Source organism: Chinchilla lanigera, unplaced genomic scaffold, assembly GCF_000276665.1.
Source record: "Chinchilla lanigera isolate Chin_1 unplaced genomic scaffold, ChiLan1.0 scaffold00094, whole genome shotgun sequence".
In the NCBI taxonomy this organism is placed as follows: domain Eukaryota; kingdom Metazoa; phylum Chordata; class Mammalia; order Rodentia; family Chinchillidae; genus Chinchilla; species Chinchilla lanigera.
In genome coordinates, this window is record NW_004955495.1 from 1,076,130 (window position 1) to 1,092,522 (window position 16,393).

The 16,393-nt window shown below is 41.5% G+C and overlaps 2 protein-coding genes across 3 annotated transcripts in view; both read right to left on the minus strand.

The window, feature by feature from the left end:
- The window catches only part of LOC102025923 (zinc finger protein 561-like), a 34,845-nt gene that overhangs the window by 15,043 nt on the left and 3,409 nt on the right, over positions 1–16,393 (minus strand). The window lies entirely within an intron of this gene.
- The window catches only part of LOC106146326 (zinc finger protein OZF-like), an 18,139-nt gene continuing 4,875 nt past the window's right edge, over positions 3,130–16,393 (minus strand). Inside the window, exon 3 of the mRNA XM_013505049.1 lies at positions 3,130–5,947. Coding sequence (XP_013360503.1) covers positions 4,934–5,947 — 1,014 coding nt within the window. The 3' untranslated portion in view covers positions 3,130–4,933. The remainder of the gene's footprint in view (positions 5,948–16,393) is intronic.

Genomic DNA, 16,393 nt, shown 5'->3' on the forward strand with positions numbered 1-16,393 from the left:
GGAGTCCCAGCTTCCTCCCGCGGGAGTGCGGCGGAGTCCTGCCACCGGCTCGCAGCGGGGTCAGGTGGTCGAAGAAGGGGCAGAGGCCAGAACGGAGGTTGGCGGGGCTCCGGGCGGATCGTAGTCCAGGCGTGGGGGCCGGCTTAGAGGCGGGATCAGGCCTGTGGCAAGGTTTCCATTGCAAGGCTCATTTTGTGGCCTCACCTAGATGAAGCTCGATTTTTTTCTACCTGCGCCGCCCACTTCCATGATCCCTCGCTCTAGACAGCTCATTAGGAGAATGGATGACATTGTTGCCCCAAAAATGAACACTAGGGTCGGGGATGTAGCTCAGCGGCTCAGTGCCTGGCTGGAAAGCGCGAGGTCGCGAGTTTGATCCCCGCTACCAAAAAAAAAAAAACCACTCTGGACCACTGATGGTGTTGGAATCACTATTTTCAAGTTGGTTATAGCCATTCTAGATCCTTCCAACATACCCCTCTTGCCTCCGCCCGTGCTAGCAGGTTCACAGGCCAACAGAAAGGATCCGAGAGGGCCCGGAGCGTTGTAACGGTGCTTTTGGCAATCACTAAAATAACTGGCAGGATTTAAGATTCTCCTATGTATTTGCAATCCTCTTGCATCTTTCCCATCGACTTTTTTTCCTGCCCTCAATTCTGCTGAGTGCCCTGGATCCCTAAGCAGAAAAAGATGCGCTCAAAGCTTGACTTACTTTATCTCCTCACCTCAGGTCACAGAGATGCTCAGTACCTCTGACCACTAACAACTTTTCAGTACTACTAAGAGTAAGCCTAGATCGGGAAGCTCCTCTGATTCATTACGAAAAAAGTTTATCAGCTTGTGTGCCAAGGAGTTTGTGTTACAAATCTGTTTTTACCGTGTAGCAAACAACCTAATAACAATGAGCTGAAAGTAGTGGTTATTATCAAAAGCCATATGCGGATGACCTTGGAACGGCTCAGTTCTGATTTCTATTGGTCAGAGAGTCCTAAAACCAGCTCACACAAAAACGGGAAACAAAGACTTCATCATTTTGGGAATAACTTCAAAGAAGCTGTGGCTGTTTGTAATCCATTACAACATGTGCTGGGGCTTTTTCAAGGGCTCTAATCTTGATTCCACATTTGTTCAGTGGCTCGTGTGAGCCTGCACTGCACTTAGTGACATTAAGGAGTGTGCACTCAGGAGGTGCAAAGTAGGAGTGACTGTATGCAAATACTTAGTCCACTTGGGTGGAAACAGTATTACCAAACACAAATTCAAAAAGGAATTAAAAGTTTTAGGATAGTAAGTAATGGAATAGATAAATTTTAAGCATCAAGATTAAAATTATTTCAGTGAAAAATCAATACAAGAAGGAAGTACAAGATAAATAACAAAAAACAAGGTATCAGATGATTTCAAATTTATTACTAATTACATTACACATAATGGACTAAATGTCAAGGTAAAAGAAAAGGATTGTTAGTCGAAAGTTTTCAAGTATTCAGATTTTTTTCATTTCCTGCTCGAATATATATAAAGACACATCTGGGCTTAGGGGTGTAGCTCAGTGATAAGAGCACATGCCTAGCATAAGCAAGCCCTAGGTTTGATCCCCAGCACCAAAAACAAACCAAAAGAAAAAGAAAACCAGGCGAATATGGCCAGGTAAGTTAACTAACATAATTAAAGGAATAGAAAGCATAGGAGATTAATTTTTTTTTTTTTTTAATACTGGGGATTGAACTCAGGGCCTTGTACATGACAGGCAAGCACTCTACTAGTAGCTACATTCCCAGCAGAAAGGTTAGACTTTTCAAGACAAGCCACAAACCTGACTAGAATACAGCTCAGTGGTGGAGCACTTGCCTAATATGAGAAACATCTGTTCAATCCCAAGGATAGCAAGAAAGGGGAGGAGAGATCACAAATCTGAATACTTCTGCTGAGACTAACACAAGAGAAAGAATGCACAAAGTAATCATTCCAGAATGCAAAAGATGCTCAAAGTAAATTATACAACCAGGAAATGTTTAAAAATAAGAAAAAATATATAAACTTTGCTCCATATGTGAAAATGAAAACGTACCTAGAAAAATATAATCAAAATGCTTTAAGATGCTACAAGTCATAGTGTTCTATAACCATGAAAGAAATTGAGCAAATTGCTTAAAACTGTAGAAAAAGGATACCTATGGCAGTAAACAATTACTCGAAATCTAGATAATTTAACCTGATAAATTTATGAAATTAGGTAAAACAGGTATACACCCCACTAGAGTACATCATATTGGCATAATCTACATACATCTACTAAATACCATGATGGCCATCTTTAAAAAATTGTTTTGGTGGTGCTAGGGATTGAACACATATGCACTCTACCTGAGATACATCCTTAATGCATTTTTTCTACTTCATCTGATTTTTTAAATTTTTTCATGGTACTGGAACTTAAACCCAAGATTTCATGAATGCTTAGGCAAGTGTACTACCAATGAAGTACACCTTTAGTCCCTATTTTTTTTCCTTATGTAAGAAAAATTACGTGCCAGTGCTACTCAAATATATTTACAAAAAATCTTTTATAATGTTTATTCATAAACATAATCACATTTAATATTAAAAATGGTCAAACCAGGTGTGGTAGTGCATGCCTATAATCCCAGCACTCTGGGAAGCTAAGGATCACAAAAGAGGAAAAGAAAGGGAACTCGTTCTCAGTCTCCATCATGTGAAGACAATGAAGAGGCAGGCAGTTAAGTGGCAGGAAGACAGCCTTCATCAGAACTCAACCAGGTTGGTACTTCTGATATTAGGCATCCAATATCAGTAATGAGAGAAAATAAATTTCTGTACATTTCATTTTTACATTTAAATCAAAATAAAATTTTAGGCCATTTGTTGAGGAAATTTGTTATGGCAGCCTAAGCAATGCATGATAGATTTTGGTATTGAAAAGTGGTGCTGCAGGAAGAAATCCTAAAAATGTAAAAGCACATCTGAGTAATAAGCAAAAGCTGAAAATGCTCTTAAGTGCACTCAAGAAATTAGGACATCACACCAGGCATGGTGGTGCATGCCTGTTATCCCAGAACTTGGGAGGCTGAGGCACAAGGGTTGCCATGAATTGAAGGCCAGCCTGAACTACATAGTGAGAGTCTATCTCAAAAAAAAAAAAAAAAAAAAAAATCAGGACACGAAGGAATGTACAGGTGACTGGTCATTTGGGAATGAGAAACACAAAAACAGGTGAGTTAGCACAACCCTGTAATTCCAGCTCCCTTACAGACTGAGGCACCAGGACTACAAGTGCAAGGCTAGCCTGGGCAATTTACCAAGATTCTTTCTAAAAACTTAAAACAAAAGCTGGGCCTGCTGTGCAAGCCTGTAATCCCAGCATTGTGGGAGACAGGCTAGAGGATCAAACTCAGACAAGGCAATTTAGTGATAGTGTATTTCAGAATAAAAATAAAAGGGTGAGAATGCAGCTTAGCATGAAGTCACTGGGTTCAATCCAGAGTACTATAAAATGTTTAAAAAAAAAAAAAAAGAACTACTGATGTAGCTCCGTGGTAGAGCACTTAACCTAGAATAGGTTCAATCCCCAGCATCAAAGTGAAGGGATAGATGACAGGGAGGGAGGGAGGAGGGAGGTAAAGGAAAGTGGGGTAGAGTGAGTGAAGACCTTGCCGGAATACAGCTCTATTCAAGCAATCTGTGATAGGTAGAACTGAAGAGTGATAACAATCGAAAATTTATCTGAGGTTTGTAATTAAAGTGTTAAAAGAGGAGCTTGGCTCCACGTGATTACATGTAGTAAAATGTGAAAACTTGAATCCAACAAAGAACTGTTATACTAAAAGGAACCAGAATTGGGAAATTTGGAAAAATCATACTGCTTATCTTACAAAAACTCAGAAAGCTTGGATTGAAAATACAAAGAGTCTGGCTGAAAAAGCATTTGATAAAGACATCAAGGATGGGACCCATGGCTGGGATATTAGCAATCTCAACATAAAAGAGAAGAGATGGGATTATACTCGCAGAGGAATTACTACTTGGATCTAAAATAGATATAGGGCTGTGGATATAGCTCAGCGGCACAGTGCCTGCCTGGCAAGCGCAAGGTTCTGAGTTCGATTCCCAGTACCAAAAAAAAAAAACCATGACAGGTAAAATAGATCTAGGGAACAAGGTAGACTTCTTAGATATTATAAGGAAACACAGGGGTAATTAGTTACAAATGTGAACTAGTCATTGCGAACAGATAGGGACCATTTCCTTCTTGGCATGCTTAGCACGATCAATGGGCTCAAAGGACACCCAGAGGAATGCCTTTCATCAGTCCACCTGGTCCTGTACCAGCTGGGGCTCTGGAGAATTTTCAGATGAATAGCCAGCCGTTAACCAACAAGGGGCAGAACCAAATCTGTTATCTCATGCAGGCAGGTCCACCCTATAACTACAGGTTGCTTACCTTATTTTATTTAGTATTATCATAAAAATATTTTTAAAAGGAAATTTTGTTAAATATATACATTAACTACATTATATATGTGCCGCAATCAATGAGGCCAAGCAAGTCAAAGGTTGGACACGCATGCATAGCATTTGTTAATGCTACCATCACCAGGTGTCCAAGCACCAGTCAAGGTCAACCTGCAGTAGTGACCTCACCATAACCCCCAAAAGTGCTCAGACTTAGCTATGTGTGAAACAGTTTAAGGGGTCAGCAATGTAGCTCAGTAGAAGAGTGCTTGCCTAGTATGTGTGAGGCTCTAGGGTTCATCCCCAGCGCTACCAAAAATAAGTTCCAGAGGGGAACTCAAAGTCAGATGAACAGGTGGCACCTATGCCAGTGGGAGCCATTACAACTCACACAAAGCAGATAAGACTAACCAATGATCTTTGGTGTCACTGTCAGTATTTAAGGGTGGCCACAGAGGGGCTAAATAGCAACACTGATACCCTCACATTTATAGGCCTTCTCCCCATGGTGAACACTTGCATGTTTGCTTAAGCGTGAGGAAACAGCAAACGCTTTCCCACATTCCTTACAGATGTAAGGTTTCTCTCCAGTGTGCGTTCGCATGTGAATGTTAAGGGATGTGGAGTATACAAACGCCTTCCCACAGATATTGCACACAAAGGGCTTTTCCCCACTGTGAATTTTCATATGTTTAGTACGGTGGGAGGCAGTAATGAAGGTTTTCCCACAATGAATACACTCAAAAGGCTTCTCGCCTGTGTGTGTTCTCACATGGTGAATAAGGCCTGAGGTCCTAGTGAAGGCTTTCCCACACTGCTTACACTGAAAGGGCTTCTCTCCACTGTGAATGCGTACGTGGGTGGCAAGGCCTGAGTACTGAGTGAAGGCTTTCCCACAGTCCTTACATTCATAGGGCTTGACTCCAGTGTGTGTCCTGGTGTGTTCATTAAGCTGAGTGGATCTCGAGAAGGCTTTCCCACATTCCTTACACACAAAGGGCTTCTCTCCACTGTGAACTCCTCGTAAGTGTTCAGTCAGGCCTGACCACCTCAGGAAGGCTTTCCCACATTCCACACATTTGTACGACTTTATTCCAGTGTGAATTTTCCTGTGATCGTTAAGGTATGTGTTACTTGTAAAGCACTTCCCACACTCTTTACACTGGAAGGGCTTTTCTCCAGTATGAACTTCCATATGAGCAGAAAGTTGAGTAAAAGTAGCAAAGCATTTCCCACATTCCTTACATTTTTGGGATTTCTCTCCAGAAGAAATTGTTACATATTGACTCAGGTGTGAGGAAAAGGCAAATGCTCTCCAACACTCCTCACATTCACAGAGTGTTGCTTCAGTGTGGGTTTCCATGGGATTAGTAAGGCATGGAAAATACTGGAAGCTCTTTTCATATTCCTCCAATTTGTAGGGGTTTTCTCCATTGAAAACTTGAAGATCCATAGCAAGGCTACACCTCCGGCCCTAGGAAAACATGAATTTTAAAAACATTATAAACCAATCCATTCACGTTTGGCTCATCAACATTTTTCACAATACCTATGTTGTGGAGTAGTTAAAATTGAGGGTGACAGACTATGCCCCCCAAAGGTTATCTTTTATAAAGGTGACAACTAAGAAGAACCCTACTGGGCATATGATGAAGGTTTGGAACACAGCCTATAACCAAATACTCTACTTTGCCATGTAAACCCAAAACACAGGTCAAGCATGTCAGAATTCAAGGTAAGCTGCTGAAAGATGCTGGTTATGTTGTGACACATCTTTACCTCTTGGCCTATTCCTCATAGATTATCCCATAACTAAAGAATGCAGACAGCGATACTTAGTCAAGTGCACATCAGCTATCTATTCCATTTGAACTATAGACTCACAAGCTTATTGTAAAACAGACCATGTCTCCTGCACCAATTAAGCAGTATTTATGTAATTCTTTTAAGTAGGATTTTTTTTTTTTTTTTGGTACCAGGAACTGAACTCAGGACCTTGCGCTTGCCAGGCAGGCGCTTGTGCCACTGGGCTATAACCCCAGCTTAAGTAGGATTTTAAAGGGGTGGCAAATTTGCTGGTTGGCAGTTATGTGACTTTGTTTTACAAAGGCTGGTAAACTGGTACCAATAATGGCAGGACCTTTGACCAAGGCTTGTCCTGTTAACACAGAACTAAATACAGCTGCCCTCCATACTCAGTTTCACTTGCCAGTGTCTATTACCCATAGTTAACTAGAGTCTAAAAAATGAAGTAGAGAGGGCTGGGGTTATAACTCAGTGGTAAAGTACTTGCCTAACATGCACAAGAACTTCAGTTGCACCCTTAGCGCTAAAAAGTAAAGGGTGACTACAGGATAATGTATTTTGAGAAAGACTGTATTTACATTAAAAACATAGTGTATATATAGCGTTCTTCTGTACTGTTTGCAATTTTAGCTACCAATGACCATGATGGAAAGTATCGCCATGGATAAGGGGGACTGCACTATTTCCATTCTGCCCAGAAACCTTCAGATGGAAGGAAGTACCCAGTGAGAGAACCATGGGAATGCTTAGTGACCACTGCACATAGGAGCATGGTTTCACTAAGGATAACATGGCCCAAGTCAGCAAAGAAAACTATGTAAGGTCTAGTGCTGTAGATTTGGGGCCCCAGCTAAAGGGTACTGTTAATAAAAGGAAAAAAAATAATTTCAGAATGTGGTAATGTGTTGAACCAAAAGGAAACAGGCATTATGGTAGTTATGGTGTGACACGCAAGGGCATGGTGGTAAGGTGGAAGACACAGTACCAGACTTCAATCAGTGGGTGGTCTTCTGAGCAAGTTAGAGAGTAGAGATACATGTTTCTTAGGGAAAGCATTAATTTTCATTATTATTTAGTAACCTACCAGATTTACTAGTAGTGTAGAGGGTGGTGTATATCTTAGCAGAGAATAAAGAATATACCTGGGTCATGGGCTAAGCAGACTGTGAATTGATGGAAAAGAGCAAACCATGTGATCCCAGCTACTCAAAAGACTGAGGCTGTAGAATCACAAGGTTGAGGCCAGGCTGGAAAATTAGCATGGTCCTATCTCAAAAGAAAAAAATAAAAGGGCTAAGAATGTAGGATGTAAGCTCCGTGGTAGAGCTGATCCCCAATAAAACACACGAGCTGGGCATGGTGGCACACGCCTGTAATCTCAGCACTGACGGCTGAGGCAGGAGGGCTGCCACAGTCTGAGGCCAGCCTGGGCTACACAGTGAGTTCAAGGCCAGGCTCAACTGCTTAGTGAGACCGTGTCTCTCTCCACCACACACACACTCACTCACTCTCTCTCTCTCACTCTCACACACACACACACACACACACAAAGGGGAGGGGTTGAGGAAGTAGCTCCGTGGCAAAGCACTTCCTAGTGAGTATGAGGGCTCTGGGTTCAATCCCCAATATTACAAAAGAGAAGAACAAAACTTATGTGTGTAATTTGTACATTCAGGGAAGCAGTCTACTGCATCACTAGGGAGCAGGTTTCAGTGAGCAGTTACAACTGTCATCATCAATAGAGACTTCATTTTTAACTGTGAGGTCCTCAGATGGCATAGCCTCATATCCAGCTGCAAGGTTTTAAGACAGGCTGAACTCATGTGGTATGTGGGACTTAGGTAACTTTCTAAGACACCCACTCACACTGATACGGGTATCCAGATCAGAAATGAATGCAAATATACAGCATAACGTTACCACGACCAACACTCAACAGAGGAGTATGTAACTGTATATCACGTAAATTTGTTTTAGGTGGAAGATTAGGTTCAAGTAAGTCTCATGTCAAATGAACACCTGCCTGTCCTGTGGGATAATCTACGGTTAACAAGTGCCAATGGAGGATGTACCCACTCTGGCCTCTAGCTCTTATGTGAACTGCGTAAGATGGAAAATTTATAGAAACAGGTTAAGGAGTCACGTGTGATAGCACACACCTGTAATCCCAGCACTCTGGGAACCTGAGGCAGAAAAACTACAAAGTCTAGAGCAGTCCAGGGAACTCAGCAACTAGGTGAAATCCTGTCTTAAAGAAGAATAAAAAGTCTAAGGATGTAGCTAAGTGTGAAGGCCCCAGGACCACAAAACTGAAATAAAAACGAACAGGTTAAAGATTGGGACAAGATACTGAATTTGGAGTTTATGTTATTGTGGAATTTGAAAAGTGGAGAAGATGACTACGACTGCAAAATAGTTACCTAAGGCCTACCAGAGACAAGAAAGTTCCACTGAATACCTCTTCCAAGGGCCATACAGTATGTTTTTTCAAAAGTAAAACAGCATGTAGTAACTCTGAAGGGAATGAGGAATGTTCCTTTAAGGCCTTGCAGTGTGTGGTTTATATAGGGCCATCTGCAGGCTTTTTATTTTTCTTTTAACTCTCCCCACCCGCAGCACTGGGTATTTCACTAAGATCCTCTCACATGCTGGGCAAACTCTACCACAGAGCTACAGCCTCACCCTGCAGGTGCAGTTCTGATTCCTATTCTGTGTACCCCACGATATCATAGACGTTTTGGTTGATTTTGACCTTTTTTTACCTGAAGAAGAAAATCTTTAGCCACTGCTCACTAGTTTATAGTATGGGTGAAAATGGGACAACCTGTTGTCCACAGCATCCAATGTTAAAGATGTCCATCTGTCTCAAGTTTGGCCAAGTGTGTTGCTTCCTGCATCCTGCTCTTTATTAGGTCCATCCTGACTAAAGAGATGAAAAACAGCAACACGATACTGAGCTCCATCCCCTGTATGATGGTTAGTGGTGATGTCTGACAGTCCACAAACTCCCACTGTCTTTCACACAGTCAATCCCAAGAATCTCTTTGGAATCCCACAGGGTCTAGGAGAGGAGTGACCTCACATACCCTGATGTGTCAATAGACAGAGGACAGGAAAAGTCACTGTTGCAGGCAGAATATATCAGAGGGCCCACATTGGGTTCCATACTGTGTTAGGACTTAGGACTGCCTTGGTACCTATGTCAAGCTTGTGGGGCATCCATGATCCACAGTAAAGTGGGCAGCTGGGTATGGATGGTCTCAGGCTCAGCATCTGTAGGGGCATGTTTCCTGCACAGCCCACTAGGTGGCCTGCCAATTGTTCTTTTAATGATGTATGGCAGAAGGCTGAGAGGAGCAATTTTTCCCTCCTGGAGTAGAGATTGAATCCAGGGGTTGAACCTTTCCACTGAGCTACATCCTCAACCCCTTTTTCATTTTTCATTTTGAGACAGGGTCTTGCTATATGGCTAAGTTCCATAGGTTGGGCTTGAACCTTGAATCCTCCTAGCTCATCCTCCTTGAATGCTGGAAATACATTCATGCATCATCACACATGGCAGATGGGGGGCAATTTCTTCCACCACAAGTTTGGGGTAAGTAAAGGCCAAAATGAGAGGTACACAGGACTCCAGGACGTGACAAGATGCTGCCAAAGCCTCTATAATGAAGGAGTGTCTGAAGACTCTAATGGGAATGGCTGTTGATTTTAACTTCTAAGTAAAATCTGTAAATGAAGGATGTGCTCACACCAGAACCAAAGGACTAAAAGATGGTCAATTTATTTGTTATTAATAACTGTCCTAAATGAATACTATGGAAGAAGATGCTGTCAAGGTCATGTTATACCTGTAGTTTTGGAGAAAGCTGGATAGACAGTGTGTGATGGGAAGTTGTAGAGACACCCCACAGGCAGCCTGCAAAAGCGTATTATTTCCCTTCTGAGGTGGAGGCACACGGCAGCTGAGATGCTGTTAAAACAAGCACAGAAATGAACATGTTAGCTAATATATAAGAGCAAAATATTTACCAGTTAATGACTGAACAAAATCACGAATTTTCATAATACTGAATATTAGGCACAAGGGGCCTTTATTGTCAGAATAAACTTTAATGTAGTAATCCACTAGAAGGTTCTATGTATCTACCTGATCTAGCAATCTTTCAAATCTATCTACCTACATTATTTTCAGATTTAACAGTAGGCTGCAATGGAAAAAAGAGTGAAGTGATTATCTTAATCACCCTTTATTTGTTACCTTTTATTGGTTTTCTCCGGTACCGGGAACCGAACTCACGACCTTGTGCTTGCAAGGCAGGCGCTTTGCCGCTGAGCTAAATCCCCAGCCCCTATTTGTTACCTTTTAGAAGTTCAATTTTAATATCTGAGGGCCTTATCTTCATTTGCACTGAACCTTATTTACTATTTTAATGAGAGTCCATGTTTCATGTGTCGATTATAAATACCAAAAATATAACGTTATTTAATGTTAATTTACCATTTATTGTATCACAACATCTACATTCAGTAAGGAGTATTTTCAGCAATGGATATACTTAAATATGGGGCACGTTCAATTTTACCCATTTTTTTAGTTACTGTTTTAAGACTATAGAAGGTACAATGTTTAAAGTTCGTGATATATCTAAGTATAACTGTAATTCAAGTTCCTAGTCAAGTTCCATAAATTTTTTTCAACTTTTTCCAATTTCTTTTTAAAATAATATTAAAAGTTGTTAGAGCCTATGTTATACAGGCAAAAAATCTAGCACCTTTAATGTTTTATTATATAACAAAAACCTGTATAAGTGTTGGATTTTGAATTAGATCAAAGTATAAAACTTTGTTTTAAGCTTTTGTAAATGGGGAGGGGAGGAAAGGTTGAAGGGAAGGTAGGAGAGTGGGGAAAAAAAGAAGTTATAGCATGTACAGGTACAAATTCCCTATGACGAATATGATCACTGAGGCTGGGGATTTAGCTCAGCGGCAAAGCCCCTGCCTGGCAAGCACAAGGTCATGAGTTCGGTTCCTGGTACCGGAGAAAAACCAAAAACAAAAAAAAAAAGAATATGATCATTATGTATATCTAAAATATACCAATAACATTTGACTGGAGAAAAATTTGTTTTGATTTGTTAGTTGTTTAACATATGAAAATTCATCACATTTACTTAAAATTATTTGTATTAAAATAAAGAGATACACACGAGTTGTGTCTTTAGTTGTGCTCTTGTAGCTGCCTCTGTATCCTAAATACGTTCAAAACATTTACCTTTCATGGTCATTTTGACTTTAGGGAAGAGCCACAAATTGCACAGTGCCAAAGCTGGTGACTATGGGTGAGGACGCACCATCATGTTTTTACGAGCCTGGCTTTCCATTTCAGGGCACTCAGCAGCAGCATTAGCTGTATTATTCATCACATCTTGTAAAGACACTCCAAAAAGACTTCCAGAACTGCTTCAGAAAGTGGCAAGAACGATGGGATAAGTGTGTTCAAAGTGAGAGAGAGGATTCTGAGGGGGTTTAATGGCTATGTATCTTTTCCTGTAATAAATTTTTAATCGAAACGTTCACCACATCTTTTGATCACAGCACATAATCTATTTAATCAGATTATGTATTTTAAATCAGTACCTTAAGTTTGATCTAGACGTTGTTTTAAATTAGCACCTCTCCTATCAAAACCGTTATATTTGTGTCACATAGTACTTCCTCTTACATACAACTTCAAATTCCTTTATTTTATCCCTGGGGTTTGTAGCCATCTTAAGTGGCAGTTTCTTTCTCCCTTTTCAACTTTTTTTCTCTTTTTATTTCGGGCTTTTTGGCCCCTGAAGCATAGGCATTTAGTTTCTATCTGTGGCTGATAAGAAAAGAAAGAGAAGTCTCCCATCACTGGGGTGATTGAGGCAGAAGAATTGAGGTTTTCAAGCCAGTAACTACAAAAATTGAAAAAAAGAAAAAAGAGAAAGGTAAGGAGGTGGTGGATGTAGCTCAGCGAGAGAACACTGCTTAGAATGTGTAAGACTGTGGGTTCCACTCCCAGAACCACCACCACCATCCCCAAAAAAAGAGGCATGGAGAAAAGATAAGATGACAGACAAGTGCCTCATGATGTCTCCTTGGGATGGTCTCTTATCTTCAGGATAGCCAGTCATACCCTTTGCCCCTTTTTTCAATTCTCTCATGAAGAATCCTTTAAAATACCATCTCTAAGCACTAAAATTTCCTCTGTGTTTGAATATTGGACCAACAAGGTTCTGGTGGTCCTGAGCAAGCTCCCTCTCCAGAGTCCAAAGCTACTTCAGGGTGCTGGCGTCCACATTCCGGACAGCACCAGGATTCTGGATGTGTATCTGCCTCGCTGTTACTTAGGTATATAGGAGCTACTTGTTATACCCAAGCTGTATGCTTCCACGGACACCAGCATCCAACAACTCAGAAAATGCTTCACCTGCATTTATGGCACTCACACACCACTGACTCTAGTCAAGGAAGCCCTTTCGCTGCGCAGTCACCTCAATCAGAGCAGGTCCCTGCAACCAGCTTGACTGACCAGATACCTGTCATGTACAAGTAGCTCATCAAAATGAAAGATGAAAAACCTTACTGAAAATTCAGTTACCTGCCAATGGGGACATAATCCTCTGAAAGGAAGGGATCTGTCTCAGAAAAAGATGGCTATGAATCAGAGAGCTCTATAGTACTACTCCCCACAACCAGAACATACAGATCCAAGAACAGATAAGCTAACATTGAAATGGATCGGGTGACATTTTTGCTTCTGATCTCAGCAACAAAGAGCACTGCAGGTTTGGAGATCTTAGTCCCCAAAGAGGAGGCTACAATTATGTTCCCAACACACTGAAAAGCAGGACAGCTACCTGGACATTTTGGGCCCTTCATGCCATTAAATTAAGAGGTGGCGAAGGGGACAGCTAATGCACTGGCTGGGATGACTTTACAACTGCCAAAGGGAAACTGGAGTACTCTATATAGCACAGAGGCAAAGAGGACCGAGTTTAGGAGCCACCTGATACACCCAAGCTGTATGGTAAAGATTAATGGAAAATTACAACTGAAAAAGAGCAAGACAATGAACAAAGGAATGGGAAATGAAGACTTGAGTCACTCAACCCAGATAGAGAAGACACAGCAGCTAAGGGTGTGGCTGAGGGAAAGAGAAACATGGAACTACTCATTGATGGAGAAAACTTTTCATAAAAGCCACAGCCACAAAGCCTATTACAGAAAGAAGAATTGTGGTAGTTTTGTGGGTTTTTACTGTATTATAGGCATTTGTATTTAATGCAAGTGTTTATTCACATAAACTAAGCATTTATTTCTGTTTTATTCCCATTTCTACTTTTTTAGGGGGACAAGGTCTCACAGTGTAGTTCAGGCTGGCCTTGAACTCACGAGGTAGTCTAGGCTGGCCTCAAACTTACAACAATCCTCATGCCTTAGCCTTCTGAGGGCTGGGATTACAGGCGTGTGCCACCATGCTCAGCCCCATTTCTATTTTCTATGCAAGGGATAAATTTACAATTTAGTCTGTAGCTAGCAGGATATTCACTGGGAGTATGATTAGATTTAAGTAAAAATTAATATGGCCTACGACAGGAGTAATGTGTTTCTTCTCACTTAGGAGGAGGGGAATAAGTGCTTCCCTTGCATCTTGCTAGGTAGAAATATATGGCTGCTTGATTATCATAAGAGAAGTCACATGTGTGTAGACAGTATACATGGATGGTGAGCAGCCAAAGTGTGACTGTGCCACTTAGCAATCTATTCAGTTTGGCTTTATAATCTGCTGGGGAATAAAGGAAAGAATCCTTTAAGCATTTATCTTTTACGTAAAATACTGTCAGCTCTGTCAGGTGGGAGCACATTGGATGCACAACTAGTAAATGGTGTGGACTAAGGACATTCTGCTTTAGTGGGTCCAGCCATCTGCTCAGAAGGCAGAGCCCCTAGGTCAGTGAGGATGAATCCCTTATAGAGACTGAGCACCAAACCGAAGGCCATAACCCAATTATTTATCACACAGTGCCAGCACTACAATTAAACCTGACTACTGAGGTTTTAGTTTAGAAAACAACAACTCACACAGTGACATCCTTTGTCTTAAAAGAAAAACACAATAATACGTGCCGAAGGTTCACCACCAATCCCTTGGCCCTCCCCTGGCTGTCCTAGGGGACAATGAACACTCAAAGGACTTCTACTGGGAGAGGTGCCTTCTGCACACACAGCAACCAACCTAATGGCTTCTTTCTCTTTCCTTCACAACAGACACTGCATTCTACAGTGCAGGCTGCATTTGTGCGCAATTTCCTCTGCAGTCATCCACAATAAGCCTGTGCACTGTTGGCTGGGTCCTCACAACCCTCCTGATGGAAACACACACAGTATCCCAGGCCTACTGACCCCACTGGCATCAGATCCTGTGTGCCCTGGGTATCTGTCATATCTCTCCTGAGGCAGCCACACAAGCTCTGTGGTGACAGCTGTGCACACTCTCTCTGTGTGCGGCCCACAGTGAGCTGCCCTACATGCTGGCCTGGAGCATCCATCAGCTGGACTCCTGACCAGAGACCAGCTGAGGTCCAGAGGAGCTCACCAGCATCCCCATCATGCAGTGAGCTGCAACTCCATATGGCTGATGCCCTAATGTTAGCCCAGCAGTCTCCACCATTGCACATTCACGTCTGGGTGGTTCTCTTCCAGTGTATGCAAGATCTTTGACGTCGGCAGAATAGTGTCAGATACATCCCTTGTCTGTCTTGTAGACAAGAGAATATGGCAAATGTGATGTGATTCTGCAGGTGGAAATAAGGTCTCAAAACAGTTGCTGCTGAGTTTATCAAGAGGGATTTAGGCCTCTCTTGGTCAAGTAAAAGTATTTTCTTTCTTTCTCTCATTTTCTTCTTTATTGATCTTTTGAGACAGGCTCCCGCTATGTAATTCAGGCTTGTCTTGAGCTCACTATGTAGTCCAGGCTGGCCTCAAACTTGTGGTGATTCTCTTACCTCAGCCTCCCAAGTGGTGGGAGTACAGGTGTGCACCACCATGCTCAGCTACTGATTTATTTTTTAATTTTATTGTCTTTTATTTTTTGTTAGTACTGAGTATTCTAGCATACATAAATTTCACATCATAGAGATCACATTTCCCTCTATTATGTTGTAGTTATCTTATATACTAAATCTATATATCCTGAAATACTCAGATGTTTTAAATTCAACAATCCTATATTATAAAGAACTCAAGTGGGCAATATACTAGATTATATTTACCTAGATAGCACCGCTGTTGCTTTCATTCCTAATATCCCAAGTTTATAATATCTTGTTCAAGACCATCACTAATAACTTATTTTAAAAAGGTCTTGAGGTCTTCAAGCAAAGACTCTTAGTAGTATTACATTACCTGATAATTCCTTTCTTCATTTTCTTTTTTGCCATACTGGAAATTGAAACCAAGGTCTTCACACTTAGCTACATCCTCAACCCTTCTTTGTATTTTTCATTTTGAAACAGGGTCTTGCTAAGTCACGAAATTGCCCACACTAGGCTTAAAGTTGTCATCATCTTCCTCAGCTTCCCAGAGTGCTAGGATTACAGGCGTGCACCATCATGCCCAGCTTTTATTCTTCTGTGTGTAGGGTGGAGAGCTGGGAGGGGAATGGAACCCAAGGCCTTGTGCACACTAGGCAAGCGCTCAAACACTGAGTTATTTACCCAGGTTGTTTAAAATCTTTTTAAAGAGGCCTCCCTAAGGTACAGATACTCCTTTTGCTGGTTTCATGAATCAGCCATGTGGGTGGGACTGCAGCTACCCTCTAAGAGCTGTGACAGAGATCTAGCTGCACAAACAAGTCCTACAGCTGTATGGAAATACATTTTGCCAAGTACACAAGTAAGTGGAGAGATACTATCTTCCCTAGTGAAGCATCTCTGAACAACCAGATTAGAATGTGGCCCAACCAATGCCTTGACTGTATCTTGGTAAAAAAATGAGCACAGCACCTATCCAAGGTAGTTTCTTGACTTTTCACTCAAAAAAAGTAGGGGATAAAAAGTATGTGTTGGGGCCGGGGATATAGCTC